General features: G+C 41.8%; 1 protein-coding gene across 1 annotated transcript in view; it reads right to left on the bottom strand.

Moving 5' to 3' along the window:
- LOC122058104 (histidine--tRNA ligase, chloroplastic/mitochondrial) overlaps window positions 1-12,204 on the bottom strand; it is a gene marked incomplete in the record, with an annotated part of 26,459 nt that extends 14,255 nt beyond the window's left edge. The window contains 4 exon segments of the mRNA XM_042620574.1: window positions 1,499-1,628; window positions 1,834-1,922; window positions 11,435-11,530; window positions 11,643-12,204. Of these exon segments, the coding sequence (XP_042476508.1) occupies window positions 1,499-1,628; window positions 1,834-1,922; window positions 11,435-11,530; window positions 11,643-12,179 (852 nt within the window).
- Window positions 12,205-17,016: the final 4,812 nt, after the last annotated feature.

Below are 17,016 nucleotides of genomic sequence, written 5' to 3'. Positions count from 1 at the left end.
TCTCTCTCTCTCTCTCTCTCTCTCTCTCTCTCTCTCTCTCTCTCTCTCTCTCTCTCTCGTCTCTCATTCTCGATCTTCTCCCTCTTTCTTGCCTCCCCTTTCTCTCACGATTTTCCCTCCCATTCTCTTCTCTCTTTCACTGCATCAATTCTCTGGTCACTGTCACGTCTACTGCAGCTGCTGAATACTACCGATTGAGGTCCATCTCAGTTGCGTAAAGGCCCATCAGAATGCCGCTGAACACTTCTTCAACAAACTGGAGTTTTCCCTTCATCAAATAAGGTGGGCTGCACCTCTATTTGGGAGGATTTCGACCTCTCCTTTTCACCTCAGAACGGGACAGCGTTAAGGTAAGTAGATCCTCACCCCCATTCCCACTTCCTTGACTGTTTACTACCACCCATTTGATCCCATTGAAGACTGAAATTAACCTCTGTTTCAGCAATTATTATTTCCTGCTGTCCTCTAGAATTATCCTGCTGAGTTCAAACCCGTTACTGTTACTCTTATATTTTCATCCTGCTGAACTTACATACTACTGCTGTTTTCGTAATCAATTTTCTGTGATTAAGAATGCTGCTGATTTCTTTAGTAGTTGATTGATGTAAGGAAGAGCATGATATTCACTCTCTGAATTCTTGAATTGATTTGTGCCTATCTACATTATGTTGCCATGTTCCCCTCCCCATATTCCCCACTTGAAGCCTAGGTAGTTTATATGCTTTTCTTTCTAGATTAGTATTGATTGCTGCTACTCTGTTTAATAGTTCTCTAATTCATGCATGCTAATTAATGTATTGTGCTGTTCTCTATTAATCCCAACCCCTTTCTAAGCCCTAGTGAGTCTACCTCTGTCCACGTGGGTAATATTTGTAGGAATCCTAGTTGTCTGGGTATCCTCCTACATCAGCAACTTTTCAGGCAGGTGATCCAGGGCTAGAGGTGTAAGGGCAAGAGCATGCTGGAATGAAATTGACACTTAAAGCAGTAAGCAGTTAACACTGAGAGCCTAACCAATGGAAGCAGTCCGCTCAGTTTTCATTGGTTCCTCACCAACTCATACCATTTCCCAGAATTAATATAAGTTCCTTGAAGCAAAATATGCATCAGGCACTTCTCATCAGCACAAAGAGGGGGAAGAGTAATAAAGAAAAGAAGACACAAAAATAAGAAAATGATGAAGAAGAAGCAGAAGCAGCAGCAGCAGCAGCAGATAACTTTTTTCTGATTCAAACATACAAACCCCTGGTGGGGAGGATATTAGAAGAGAAAAAATTTTAAAATAGTACTATTAATGAGTCAAGCTCCCCAGAAGGAAAAGTTTATCTAAGAAGAGAAAAAAATTGAAGGGAAAATAAAAGGTCCAAACCACAAGAACCCAATGCGATAACTATCACAATGCATTGGAAATCCAACCATGGGTATCATGGCCATTTACATATGTGCACAACAATAATTCAAAAGTGAAGCAGAACCATCTGAAGCGTTGGTAACATACTGTAACTTCAGGAACACCAATTATATCCATATTCCACTGGTAGTGTTCACGGCGCCGTCCTCTTGTCATCCGCTCATAACGCCAACACTGCCCAATGGCAAACCATTTCAATGGGAGTGAGACAGATTTTCTGGACAGAGAAAAAACATGGACATCAAATTCTGGCATCTGTACCTGGATACAAAAATCAGAAAATAAATAAATGAATAAACGGCTACAAAGGTCTAACACATTTACCTATTGAAACAGCAAAAAGATGAGACTACTAACAGTTAAAACGAAAGCAACTATCTGTGGTTTTCCAAGCCAGGAAAAAATAAATAAATAAAAAGTACCCTTTCTGTATCACAAGCCTTGCCAAAGAAGGAGTCAGTTCAGGTCTCAAAGCAACACGACGATTTCCCCGGTCCTCAAAACTGTATAACTGAAAGGGTACAAGGAAATTAATAACACCAAATAACATCATTATGTATAAGAGCTGAGAAGATTACATGCCAGCACTGCTAATAGAGTCATAGAAAATGATGGGATGGAAGAAGGTATATTAGAAGAAACAGCAACAAGATCACCATGGAAAAGGAAAAGGAAAGAAAGGAACACAGGCTGAATTGCACATACAGAACTAACATGGGCTATAAGTTTTTAAGTACACATGCAAGCGTATAAATACACATCTGACATATGTTGTATGTATGTATCTCTACATATGCATATACAATTTTTCAAATGACTATTTGCTATAACAAATCATCAAATTGAGTGACTGGACCAGAAATATTGTTAACACACCATGTCTGCCCAAACACTTAAACAGAATTCCCATACAGACCTTGAAGCTCAGAAAAAATGCCTTGAGGCACAGCCTTCGAAGTTCACACCTCATACCACAGTCATAGACCAACAAGTTACTCAGCCTTATCCCAACTAAATGGGTTCGGCTAAATGGATCATATTCCTCCAGTCCACTCTATTCATAGCCATACAAGATTCCAAAAGATTCCAGTCCTAAGCTACACATGTCCTTCCTTACCACTTCTTCTATGGTTATTTTAGGCCTACCTCTAGGTCTTTTAGCTCCTTCAATTGGAAATAAATCACATAGTCATAGGCCAAATACATTAATTGAAAACATTTCTCATCATAGGTTTAAAAGTTAATAAAGTTCCTATTCTATGCAATTTCTTACCTTTATAATAGCTTAACTATACATTTGGTATGTTTAACACAATTCTTTCTAGCCCTCTTAATTTCCTATTCACCTAAAGAATTTCTCACTGAAGCCACTGAGCTGCAACCCGCATTTTGATTCTTTCCTCAACCCCCCCCCCAAAAAAAAAAAGAAAAAAAAACCTTTCTTTGCACGATGGTTACATCATTCATACAGTTCCCATAATAGGAACTTTCCATGATCATTCTTACAGGTGTGCACATAAAAACACTGCAATGGAAAAAAGGGCTAACAATTTTCATCTTCAGAGGACACCAAAAAATCCTCAACTGCTATGTTGATTAGTATCTTACACAACCTTGAAAGAATCCCATACAGAAATAATATAAACAATTTCTGCGATAGAAACACCAAGCATCAATCTGATGTCAGGACCAACTGATGACAATGAATAAGAAGCTAGAAGATGAACAAATAACATACTTATGAAGAAAAGGGAATTAGAACACAACCATGTGACACATGAATCAAGCTACCAGAATTTTTGTTGAAACTTATAGTGTTTTTCTTGCCTTTTCTTTCAAAAGTAGATTGATCCACAAATTACGACAACATTAGTTTTTAGTATAAGTGCAAACCGAGGCTGTGTCAGTTAGATGTGAAATGAGCATGTAAAAGTGGTAAAACTTTTACTTAGAGCAGTGACTTCCGATGTTTTAAATTTGGAATGCAGAATGTAGGATAAAACTGCCTCAAGCTCCACAATATAACTTGTCTTGTTGTCCCCCCCAAAACTTTCATTTTTTGACACATTAAATTTTTCATTCAGTTTTGAAATTTCTTTCTCACTCCGAAATTTTTTGCCTCGTGTGAAGACCACTTTACTTGACAGTATCAGTTCACCTCAATTCCAATCAAATGGCCACTAAAAGTTTTCCCTTCCCCATGCTTCACTTCACTTTTAGGGGTAAACATGCTCCCAATCCACCAAGTTCACTTAAGATCTAGCCAAAGACAGCCTAAATTTACTGAGTATCGCTTAAATCCTCTCCCACAAATGCAAAATAGAGAGCAAAACAAATTGTCATGTTAAAGGACTGAGGATTTCAATTACTTGTTTCATTTTTGTTTGTTTGTTTTCGATAATCAACAATTTTACTGATAATAAATATAACTGTACAGCTACTGATACAACAAGAAGACCAACATCAGATAAACAACCAAAAGTCCATGTATGACTCAAAGCCAGCAAACTATGAGTAAGTTCTGATTACAAAGGAATGTCCACCCTAAAGCATAATCTAGGGTGTATGACCCCTTGGTCAGCCAAATGATCTGGTACCTCATAAACAGTCCTTCCGTTGAAAAATACAAGTACCAAAATATTGGCCTGTGGTAAGAAGATACAATGCACTTATCGAGAATAAGTGACCTCGTTATTATTTCCACTATCCCACTAGCAGGCAAAGGAGAGGCAACTAGTGTAGACAATAAATACATAGTAACTCAAAAGTATAACAATAAATTTGGTTATGCACAACTGAATACTGCCAGCATGTCCACTTCTTGAGTAACCCAAGTAACTATTCCTATGGCCATTCAGTAATTGCCGTCTTCCACTATATTTTGAAAAAAATAAATGCAGACACAAATATAAACCAAATCAGGTTCAGGTAATCAAGTAAAAGAAACTCCACCTGCTGAAATATCAATTAAAACAAATAATTCAAGTAAACAATTACCTGGTCTCTGTTATTGACGGTAATTGTTCGTCAATTGACGGAGAATTAAAAAAAAAAAATATATATATATATATATATATCGCTCGCGTCTGCATCGAAGTCCAAGCGGATTAGATTCTTCCATCAAGGATCACTGTTATTAACAGAGAGGGCTTCTCCTTTGAACGGGAAGTAAAATATGGTTTTGATGGTTTGAATCGATAGGGCTTGAAATTAGTAACCTTCACTTGTAATCTCAGTACCCGAACATGTTCCCACCTTACCTGACCTGACTGTATGCCACCCTACCGCCAGAAACTGCCCTCCACCTGCTACCTCCTCCCAACCTTCGTCTCTCTCCTAGCTCGAACCCCTCCCTACCCTCCTCCTTGCCTATCCTCCCTCTTCCTTCTTCCCCTGTTCAATCTATTGAGTCCAGGCCCTAGACATCTGTTGTTTCCTCTGCCCCTCCTCCTCCCCCATCCTCCACCTCTCCTCTCCCTCCCTCTACTGGCCACTCCCTATATTTCTACCCTCCTTCCATCCATAACTCTATCCCTGTTGGTCTCTGTCTGCCTGGTCTTCTAGCTTCTGAAATCTCAAAGTGGAGCAATTGTGTCGTTGGTTCGTTCCTGGGTAGCTGCCCCCTTCTCGATGGTTAAAGCTTCCCTGCTGGACCAATGGAAGCCCGCTGGATCTCTCTCCATCTACATGCTAGAAAATGGCATCTTTGTCTTCAACTTTGCTGCCACCTCTGATTGCTGTGGCGCCATTGATGGAGGTCCGTGGTATGTGGGAAAAAAACCCATATTCCTCCGTCAATGGGATGAGCACTTATCCTTCTCCAAATCTGAACCCAAGTCCATTCCCTTATGGGTTATCTTCCCTAACCTCCCGCTCCACTTCTGGTGTGTCAAAGGGCTTAGTCTCATCAGTTCCATTATAGGAAAACCTCTCTACTCCGATAAAAGAACGAAAGCTATGGATCATTTGTCCTTCGCTCACGTCTGCATCGAAGTCCAAGCGGATCAGATTCTTCCATCAAGGATCACTGTTATTGACAGAGAGGGCTTCTCCTTTGAACAGGAAGTAAAATATGACTGGTTGCCTCCCATCTGTACTCTATGCAAATGTTTCAGCCACACAACGGCTTTATACACCAAATCAAATCTTGCTGCTGAATCCATCAGAGCTCAAGAAGCTAACCCTGATGATTTTCGCTTCATAATGCAAACATACAGAAGAAAAAATAGAAAAAAAAATAATACTTCAGAGCCAGGTCACAACCAGCTGCCGGCGAAGCCCCTTGCCGATGTTACTGCCGATGTTCAGCCTGATCCTCGGACCGATGGTTTGCACATTGACCTTTTGCCCTCTGGTCACAATCCATTCTCGATCTTGACGATGGAAGAAAATATTGATGGTCTTGATGAGACGACTCCCCTTCTCGCACTTGCAAATCTATCCTCTGCTCCTGTCGGTTCTGACATTCCCTCTTCTAGCTTTCCTTCCTCTGGGTCTTCGATTGACTCTCCTTCGAACCTGATTTCGTCTGAACCCCTCCCGCCTCTGCTCCCTCTTCCGTCTGGCACCCTCCCTTTGGCTGCCTCTGCGGATCTCTCGTACTCCCCTCCCTCTCTCGCTTCCTTTTAATGCATTGTGACCCTTCCTAATCCAGAGACCTCTATTCTACCTGCTAAACCAGCTGGTCTTGAACCTGAACCTGAACCGCCTTCACCTCCAAAACCAATATCCTCTCCGCTACACAATTTTATCTCGGCCCAACTTCTTAACACATTTTCTAAATTTCCATCGGACCACCCACTCTACCCGGGAAATCTTTACAACCCGATCCAGCAACCTCCCAGCCGCTCTATACCCATAAACCAGGCCAACCCGACCTTGCCTTCTTGACCCGACACGGCCTCCATGCTTACCTGCCTTACCCGAACCCTCTGTTGTGTCCTTGAGTACCTCGGATTTGAATTCTCCCTTGTGTTCTGTGGCTCCCCTGAGCTCCCCGCCGACAACTGTGGTCTCCGACGACCTTAGGACCTCCCCGTCCCGTCCTTCCGCAGTCCTATTTCCCTCACAATCACAGCTCTCTGCTGCTCCCAAGAGCCCCTCTACCGTTGTCGCCGCTCCCATGAGCCCCTTGCCTGTCGTCGATCTCCTTCCAGATGCTGCTACCGCTGTCGCCGATGCTCCCACGAGCCCCTTGCCTGCTGCTGATGTCCTTCCAGTTATCGCTGCCGTCGTTGCTGATGCTACCAAGAGCCCGTCGCCGGCCGCTGATTTCCTTCCAATTACTGCTATTGCTGTCGTCGATGCTCCCTCGAGCCACTTGCCTACCGCCGAAGTCCCTCCAGCTACCGCCGAAGCCATTGCTGATGCTCCCATGAGCTCCCTGCCAACCACTAATGTTCTTCTAGTTGCCGCTGCCGCTAATGCTCTCTTAGTTATGTTTGATCAAGACGACATCCTCCCGCTGACTGCCACAGCTGTGAATCCCAACCATGATGCTACTGTTCATGCCCCAATTGACACAATCAGTAACCCCACTGTTAGCTCCCAGTCTACAGAGATGCATGCTATAGCCTTGGAAGGCGCCACCGAGATCGCCACCACCTTACACAATTCAAGTCTTGGAATTGCTCTGAGAACCGACCCCCTGGGTCTCTTCTGAGTTCTGTTGATGCCCTTAAGACTCCCTTGAGTCTGCCTGATTGCTCCCACACCAGTTCTCATTCCAACCCCTCTCAGGCCATAGAGAATTTTGGTTTCAGCCGTCCTGTAGCAACCCACAACCAATCCACTACCTCTCTGTTACCTACTCCCCCTATCCCGGCCTCCCCTTCAACCGCTACTAGCCTTGACCCTCCATCTCCCATTCATTCCACCAGCATTAACCCCCAAACCTTACTTTCCCCTACCGCCTTCCTTTCCCCTACCCATCCTCCCCTTCCTCCCCCCGTCTCTTGGGGAACCAAGAAGAAAAAATCCTCCACCTCCACTTACAGAACCTCCTTGCGCTCTAAATCCGCCCTTAACTCCAAACCCGCCACTTTCAACCTTAAATCAATTCCTCCAACCAAACCTCCATCTTCAAGGCTTTCTTCCTTTGCTTCTTGAATCAGCTCTTCTCAGCTTTTGTTGCCTCCTCACTCCAATTCTACATGACTCCTTGGACCATCTGGAAAGTCTGTGGTCTCAATTCCTTGGCTAAGCAAGCGGAGATCCGTTCCCGGATTCGCTCCTCCAAGTCCAACCTCTGCTGCCTTCTTAAGACTCGTGTCTTAGAGGCTAATGCCTCCTGCATTGCTTCCGCTATTGCTCCCTCCTGATCCTTCTCCAATAACTACCTCCATAGCCCCAATGGTAGAATTTGGATTCTCTGGAACCCCTCTTACCTATCTATCTCCCCTCTCTCCTCCTCGGACCAAATCATTCACCTCTCTATCTCCCATTCTTCTGGCTCCTTCATTTGCTTCCTCTCGATCATTTATGCCCACAACCTTACCTCTCGTAGGCTCACCCTTTGGTCTGATCTCCTCTCCTTTGCTCCCTCCTTTGACTCTCGTCCCTGGGGGATTGGAGGAGATTTCAATGTCATTCGATTCAGTCATGAAAAGCATGGTGGTAACCCTGTTGACCCCTTGGCGGTCGACACTTTCAAGATGACCTTGGTCTCAGTGATCTTAGATGGTTGGGTTCCAAGCTTACTTGGCATAACCATAAAGCTGGCTCTCTCCGTGTTGCCTATGAGCTTGACAGGTTTCTAGTCAATGAGCCCTGGCTAGAAACCTTTCCTTCCTCCCATGCTTGTTTTGATCTCCCAGGCATCTCGAATCATAGTCCCATGGATCTTCATGTTCTCCCCTTTCGTTCCTTCGGCCCTAAGCCTTTCAAATTTTTTGATATGTGAACCACTCATCAGGATTTTCTCCCTATTGTCCAAAATGCCTGGTCCATCCCCATCCCCCACTCCTTCCCTCCCCTTATTGCTTTTGCCAAAAAGCTCAAGTCCGTCAAAGCAGCCCTTAAGCTTTGGAATTCCTCCACCTTTGGTAACATCTCCTCTTGTCAGGACAAGCTTCTTCTTATCCAATCTAAAATCCAGCTCGATTTGCTTAATCCTGTCCTCGCTTTAGATGAGAAGTCCACTACTTCCGAGCTTGCTTTGCTTCTTGCTCAAGAAGAGAGCTTACTTCGCCAGAAAGCTCGCATCAAGTGGCTTGATCTTGGAGATTCCAATTTTGCTTTCTTCCATCGCTCTCTCTAAGCTAAGAACAATGCTAACACCATCCCTAAGCTCCTAACTCCCACTGGTTCGGAGCTCCTCCATCCTGAGGAAATCAAGGCTGAGGTTGTCTCCCACTTTTTGAGAATTTATCCCAGCCTCTTCTTCCCTCCCCGCTCCTATTCCCCCCTTCTCCTCAACAAATTCATCCCAAATGACCTTCTCCCTTCCCTCCTTTCCACTCCCTCTGCTGAGGAAATCCTCTCTACCATCCTCTCTCACAAGGCCAACAAAGCCCCTGACCCTAATGGCCTCAGTATGGGATTCTTTTCCTCCTGTTGGAACATTATCCGTAATGATCTCATCCTTGCCGTGAAGAGCTTCTTTCTCAACCATTCTCAGATCAAGGGGATTAACCACACCTTCCTCTGCCTCATCCCTAAAAAGGAAGGTGCTGATTCGATGAATGACTTTAGGCACATTTCCCTCTACAATTTGCTCTATAAGTTCATAGCCAAAATTTTGGCTAATAGGATTGGGAAAGTCATCGATTCCCTTGTCAGCCCTAACCAATCTGCTTTCATTGCTGGGAGGAGAATTGCTGACAATATCATTCTCTATCATGAGATTGTTAGAGGGTTTGATTGGAAAAATCATCCCCCCTCTGCTCTTCTCAAAATTGATATCCATAAGGCTTTCGATTCCATTAGCTGGGACTACATCTCTAAAGTCTTACTCCAAATGTCCTTTCACCCTTCCTTCATCCACTGGATCTCCTGCCGCATCTCCAGGCCCCGTTTCTCTGTTCTAGTCAATAGTAGTCCTGCTAGGTACTTCCCAGCCGACAGAGGTATCCGCCAAGGTTGCCCTCTCTTCCCTTTTCTTTTTTCTCTCTTCCTCGAGGTTCTCTCCCGCTCTATCCAGTCGGCCTCAGATCTCCACCTGATCTCCCCTATCCCTAAGCGTAAATCCATCTGTCTCATTCACCTTGCTTTCGCAAATGACATCATGATCTTCTCTAAAGCTGACCCCCTCTCCATCTCTTCCATCATGTCTGCCCTTCATTCCTTTGAAACCCTTTCTGGGCTTTCAATCAATCTTCTTAAATCTAGCCTCTTCCTCTCTGGTGCCTCCTTTGAAATTCAATCCCTTCTCCTTGGTACTACTAGCTTCTCCTTGGGTTCCCTGCCAGTCAAATACCTAGGACTCCCTCTCATCACTTCCATGCTATCTACCCACCATTGCTCCCCTGTGCTTGATCTGATTAGGAAAAGGCTCCAGCTCTGGAAAGGCAAGATCCTCTCCTATGCTGGAAGGCTTGTTCTAATTAGATCTGACCTCCAATCTCTCTATCTCTACTGGTCTGGGAACTTTGTCCTTCCTGCTGCCACTTTCAAATCCATTGAAAACCTCTTCTGTTCCTTCCTCTGGAAAGGATCTGATTCCTCCAAGTTTCTTCACCCTTTATCTTGGGAAAAGGTTTGTCTGCCCAAGTCTGAAGTTGGTCTAGGTGTCAGAAGAATCAAAGAGATCAACTCTATGGGAATTCTCAAGCTTATCTGGAAGATTGCCTCCAAACATCGGAGCATCTGGGTTGATTGGGTATACTCCTCTCTCCTTACCCACAACTCCCTCTGGACCTACCCCTCCCCCTCAAATGCCTCATGGATTTGACGTAAAATCCTCAGCCTCAGGCCCCTTGCCCTTACTGCCTGCTCCATCTCAATTGGTAATGGTCAGTTAACCTCTCTTTGGATGCCCTCTTGGCACCCCTCAAGTATCCTCTCTTCCCTAATCACCCCTAGGATCATCTATTCCTCTGGCCTGCCCAAATCCTCTCCGGCCTCCTCCATTCTCTCCCCTCTAGGCTGGAATCCTCCCCCCTCTCCCCCCCTCTTGCGGATCTGTGGGCCTCTCTCCCCCCATTCCCCCTAGTCATCGTGGAAGGGAAGACAAATGTGTCTGGATTCCCTCTTCCAATGGGTTGTTCTCCTCTGCCTCTGCTTGGTCATTTGTCAAGTCCCTGGGCCCTGTTGTTCCTTGGTGTAACCTCGCCTGGTTCAAGGGCCATATTCCCCATCACAACTTCACTACGTGGAGATGTCTCTCCAAGTACCTTCTCACGCAGTCCTTCCTCATCAACCGTCACATCCCTGTCAATCCTACCTGCTGCATCTGCCCTGATGATCAAGAGGATATCCCCCACCTCTTCTTCTCTTGTCCCCTCTCTTCCCTGGTCTGGAAAACTGTCCTCGCTCGTTGTTGGCTGTCCCGTTGGCTAATTCTCCCCTTTGATAGGGAATGTATTTGGGTTGATATGACATTTGCTGGATCCACCATCTGCGACACCATTGGCAAGCTAGCGTTCTCAGCTACTATCACTCATCTCTGGATGGAGCGTAACATTCGTAGATGGTCTTCCAACTCCCAATCCCCGGATAGGATTTGGAAAACCATCTTCTTCGATGTTGCCTCAAAAATCCAATCCTTGTGCTCCTTTCGGTCCTGGCTGATCCCCTTCTCCATCAGAAATGATCACATAATATCCTCTTGGAGCCTTTTGGCAGCCCCTCCCCCCTCCTCTTGACCCCCCTTGGTTTATCTTTGGTTGCTGTTAGCCTTGTCTTGGCTTTTGTTGGTTGTTGTAATTTATTTTTGTTCCTTTGCTTTGATCCCCTTAGGGTTGGCTTCTCCTTGTTGGCTTAAGACTCCTCTCCCCCCCCCCCTCCCCCCCCCCCCCCCTCTTTTCCCCTTGTATTTTCTCTTCGGGTATAAATATATTTATTCATCCAACAAAAAAAAATTACCTGGTCTCTGATCTCCTCCCCGGCCTTTCTAATGAAGAGCGCCTCTGACTCGAGCACCGGATAATCAACCTCTTCAAATCCAAACAACCTAGAAACCTTCAATAACCAACAGATTACATTTAATCGAATTGTAAATTCAAACTATATTAAAAAAAAAATTATGGAAAATTCCAACAAATCAATCAGAATGCGAAAGCAACAATGTTACCTCTCTGAAATTATGGAAAAGCCAACTTCGGAGACGCATTTCCTCAGGTGGAAAGTCTCTGGTTCCTTTCGGAGGATTGACATCGATCTTCTCTGACAATTCGACGACGGGAGGCGACGACAGAGCTCCAGACCTGCCTCCGCCACCACCATTGTCATATGAATTCAAGCTACTAGATTGTGCTGAACAAGACGATGAATAGTGTTTCCTAGGGTTTCGAGAGATGAAAAGTTCGGGAATGCGGAATCCGCGATTTTGGTTTTTAGCGAGAAATAAGGACAAGCGTTGAGAAGGATTTGGGGCTTGAGATAAGTGTTTAAGAGAGAGGTTTAAGCGGGAGGGAAGGAGAATGGCAGCGGAGGGTTTAAGGTAGAGGTTGAGACGTGGGTGGAGGATAAGGAAGGACGCATTTGCAGCCATGGTGAGACTTGAGAATTGAGAGTGGCAAAGCACTGAAACCTCCCTCCCAAGTCCCAATTCCACTTTCACTACCTTCTGGTTATCTGTTCGGATTCGAGCTTGTGGAGCCACCCGCATTGCTCACTGAAATGGGTAAACTCACCTCGTTTTGGGATCCATGGTTTCCAATATTCGAATCGGTATCCGTATCGGTCATATATCGGGCCATGGCTGATGGTTTTGCCATTAATCTTAATAAAATTTTGGTTTCTTTTTTTAATAAATTTATATTCAATAAGAATCGTTCCACATTTCCACCTATACGGTCCTATGTAAGGTCTTATGTGCGATCATGCACCATGAAACGTTCTAAAAAAATGTTTTTAGAGTTTTTTCACCCTATGGTGAAAAAAAAAAAAAAGGGAATAAAACATTGGAATTTAGGGTATGTTCTTTTTTTTTTATAACAAAAAGTGAGAAAAAAATGATAATTTACAGAACGATAAAAGGTAATTCCTTCGTTCCAGTTTCGTTCAAAAAAAAAAAAAACCATATTTTGACATAGAAACTGAAATTTTCGTTTTTTAACATGAAATGTCGTTTCTGAAACAAAAACGTCACCAAGGCTAGTTGATAACTTTTATGAAAAAATTTCTAGAGCTTTTTTCGTCTCCAATAAATCTTTGGTGCATTTATGGTGTGTTTTTTTTTTTTTAACAAAAAGTAAACATAAAAACGTTATAAACGAGAAATGATGGAACGTTCCAGTTTCGTTTAAAAAAAAAAGAAAAAAAAACATTTTAACATAAAAACTAAAATTTCTGTTTTTGACACGAAACGTGAACAGAAACATTACTAAACACAACCTTTATTGTTTTGTTTTATCAACTTAGAATTTTCTTATAGCGGAGTCTTGTGCACTAGGTTGCTCATTTATTGTGGTCTACCTTATTTTATTTACATGTTCTTAATGATTGTTTATTGTGAGACCGCGAAGAGTGTTACTTATGTGCTCTTCCATTGTGATTTTGCCTCATCTTTTTGAAGGGATAGAGGATGCCATTCTTCAATGGGTAACATTACTTTGGCACACTTAGAAAGCACATGACAATTTTATTTTTTAATAATAGTAACGTTTCTCTTGTGGCTGTTCTCCAGGGATTCTTCGACTCAGTTGAAAAAGGTATGGATCAGTTCAAGTATTATGCTGATCTGGTCACAACTTCCACTTTGCCTCATATTTTGTATGACGACATTTTTACCGTTACTCGGATGGGGCTCGGAATTCTAATAGCTCTTGTGGTGGTAGGAGTGTTAATCATTACAGATTTTGTTGCAGCAAAGTGTAGAGTAATTAGGAGTTTCTGTGCTGTCTATGGAGGCTGAGGCATTAAGGATATGTTTAGTAATCAATAAAAGAAAAGAAAATAATACAAATTACATAATAAGACAGAAAATAATGATTACATAATAATTTTTTATATGCCTATCTCTTTCCTTTGATTTAATTTTTTTCAACTTTTTTTTCTTTCTTATCTTTTCTTCTCTTGGTTACCAAACATAGCCTAAGGGATGGTTTATATTGGTAAAGAGTTGTAGAAACGTAATCATAAAATGATGCAGAAGATAATGGAAAAACAATAATAAACAATGTACACAGGTTTACGAGGTTTGATAAGATTGTCTACATCATCGGTGGAATGAGATCCTACTTCACTATCAAATGAAAATAGGGTTACAACGCTCGTCCTCACACCTCTCAATATTATCTTGAATTATAGAGAAAGAAACTCTCACTACAAATATATAGCAAAAAACCCTAATCTATAAAGTACAAAACTACCCTCAAATAAAAGAATCGAGCGGTCTCCTAACCCCCTTGCAACCCCACTGCTAGCGGGACCCACCGTCCTATCTGTCGAACCACCTACACCAATATTTCCTAGATTAAACTGTGACAGAATACAAGATATTGTACACCAACAAGTCTATCTCTCCGAAGGCTACGTTTTGTGGGATTTTCATTGTGTTTGTTCAGTTTTTGTTTCTGTTCCTCGGTCCTTGAATGGTGAAGCCCATGTTTTAGCTTTTGGTGACACTCTAAAGTCTGGGTGGATTGATTTTACCTACGTTCATTGTACACCCCCTGCTATGTAGGTAGGAATGATTTCTTCTCTTTCTTTAAATAAATCGCTAGGAGATGAGAAGTATACATATATGTATGTTGGATTTAATAGACAACGCTAGTTGCCTGGCAGGTCTTCTTATTTTAGATTAGTCTGGGCATAAAATGCAATTTGGACTTTGAAGAAAGGCCCATCCCAACTCAAAAGCATGGTCATAGTCCATGACAAAAAGACCATGAAGTGAGTAGAAGAGAAAGACGGTGAAAGGGAAGATCAGTCTCAAGAGCAAGGAGAGAAGTCACTTCGTCGTCTTCTTCTAATTCAGATGTTGCCAGAGGCAGGTGGCACTGGGACATTCAAATCCAGGATTGGTGTATCACCGCAATGAATTTATCTCACTTGGGCGGACTGTAAATCATGTTAAACTGATTGTAACAAACCTTATTGCTTTATAGGAAAGATCTCAATCTTTTTTTTCCATTGATGAAGAATCTCTTCATCCACAAGATCTGACCCTTTGATTGAATCAGAGAGGGTATTTCAAAATTTCAGACCTTAAGGATATAGATGATAGTTAATGTTAACATAAAAGCATCAAATCACATTAGTGAAGAGATTTTCTATTCATCCACAGTGAAAAAAACTAAATCACTTATTTCATTGACAATTATAGAGAGACCAAATTTACCTTTCATTCACATTGAAGAGATTCCCTGCCTTTATTGTCTAGGGACCTTCCAACCAAATGGAGCCAAGTGTAGATTTTGGAAGGTGGTATAAGCCCATCAAGTGACTAGTTTAGCATCAAATATAGTTGCTTTACTTTTTATTAGGGGAAGATTATTTGAAGACATCACATATAATTTGACATTAATGATTACGTACCAAGTTTGTCAAACATTTATCTAGATCCCCATTATTAAGTTCGACTTTAAAATGGTTAAAGTTAGTTTTTTCTGTTTTTCACCCACAAGTAAAAGGGTTTTTTTTTTTTTTTTTTTTCTATCCAATTCTTTAGTTTTGATGGCTGGGTCTTGGATCGAGGGAAAGTCACAAGTGGCTCTCTCTCTCTCTCTCTCTCTCTCTCTCTCTTTGGAGTCGTGATTGAACGCAAGACAGACAAACAAAAAACAGGAGAGGTTGAAACACAAACCATTGAAGTTGAAAAATGACCCACAAAACATAGTCATATCTTCATGAAGCCTACGATTAAGACTAATTTATATAGTTTTATCAACTGGTCCAAGGTTAGAGGAGTAGGTATCGAATTGCCAGTTCGAGTTGAATCGAATCAAATTGCTTCGCATCGTCAATTGCAGTCAAAACAAATAGGAATCGATCAAATTTCTTAGATATCTTAGGTTCAGCATGATTCCGATCAAATCAGGATAAATCGATTTTGATTTGTTACTGGGCCAACCTAAAACCAAATTGTTTAGAAAGTTCCGACTCTGATCTTGTATGATTTGGTTTAATTTTGGTACTATCGGATTTTGTGTAGTCCGATTCGATTTTATATGTATACATAAAGCAATCAATGGGAAAATTTTGTGTTCTTAGGTTTTCAATTTCTTATGAAGTTATTATTGGTCTGGTTTCAATTTTATATTAGTTTCGATCCACTTTGGTTTCAATGTGCATTCAATTGATCATGATTTCGGTTTTTATTGGTTTCATAAAATCCTAATCAAAAATCAAATCAATAAGGCTACGTTTGGTAATCAATCAGTTTCATAAACGACGTTTCGCGTAAAAAATATAATTTTCAGTTTTTGTGTCAAAATGTCACTTAAAAGAAAAAAAAAAATATTTGTTTGGTGAACTTGTTGCAGGAACGATTACCTTAGTTGATCACCTTTTTGTATTTGGAGCGAAATTGAAATGATGAAACAATGTTTCGTCATTCAATTGTTTTGTGTTTCTAAGGTTGTGTTTGGTAACGTTTTTGTTCAAAAAACGACGTTTCGTGTCAAAAACAGAAATTTCAATTTATATGTCAAAATACTTTTTTTTTTTAAACAAAAGTGGAACGACGGAACTACCTTTTGTTGTTCCGTCAACTCTCGCTTTTACCAGTTTTTTTTTAAAAAAAAAAAAAAAAAAAAAAACGAAACACACCATAAATGCACCAAACGTTTTATTCCGTTTTTCGTTCCCATAGAACGAAAAAACTTCAGAAACGTTTTTCTAGAATAATACCAAATGCAGCCTAATGTTTTTTTTTTTCCAAAAAAACCGAAAAACATTGAGTTACATCAAACGCTTTATTCTATTTTTTTGTTCTCATAAAATGAAAAAAAGTCAAAAACATTTTTTTTTATGACTCCAAACACAGCTTAAGAATAAATGAAAATGAATACGAAAGCATCAATAACAACGAGATTTAACAACAATTGCCTAACTCTATTGGTGAACTGTGGTGTGCAAAAATCCCATGTTCACCAGGAGGTCTCGAGTTTGAACCCCCTCCAGCTGTTACCTACTTCCCTCCTACCTAATTAAAAAAAAAAAAAAAAAAAAAGGTAACGGGATTTCAACATTTTTATAGGTGGATTATTAATATCTTGAGGCTTGTTGATAAGGATCAATTAAGTGTCAATCATCTTCATCAACAAAAGTTCCAAAGACAAATCGTCAAGTATCAACTTCATTCAACCTGTTCGAAGCCGCCTCATACGGTGACGACTCTGTGAAATCGACGAGTCTATTTTCCTTCGACAAGGCAACCGCGGTCCCCTCCTCTACCAAAATTCAATCGAACAGTGAGAGACGTTGATGGCTTTATCTGTCGGCAATGGACTTTGCATTTGGAACGGGTGAACGTGGAAAAGCCGTTCACCCCCCCCCCC

Source organism: Macadamia integrifolia, chromosome 12 (assembly GCF_013358625.1).
Source record: "Macadamia integrifolia cultivar HAES 741 chromosome 12, SCU_Mint_v3, whole genome shotgun sequence".
Classification (NCBI taxonomy): domain Eukaryota; kingdom Viridiplantae; phylum Streptophyta; class Magnoliopsida; order Proteales; family Proteaceae; genus Macadamia; species Macadamia integrifolia.
Note: the sequence above shows the minus strand (reverse complement) of the source record. Positions and strands in the feature narration are given on the sequence as shown.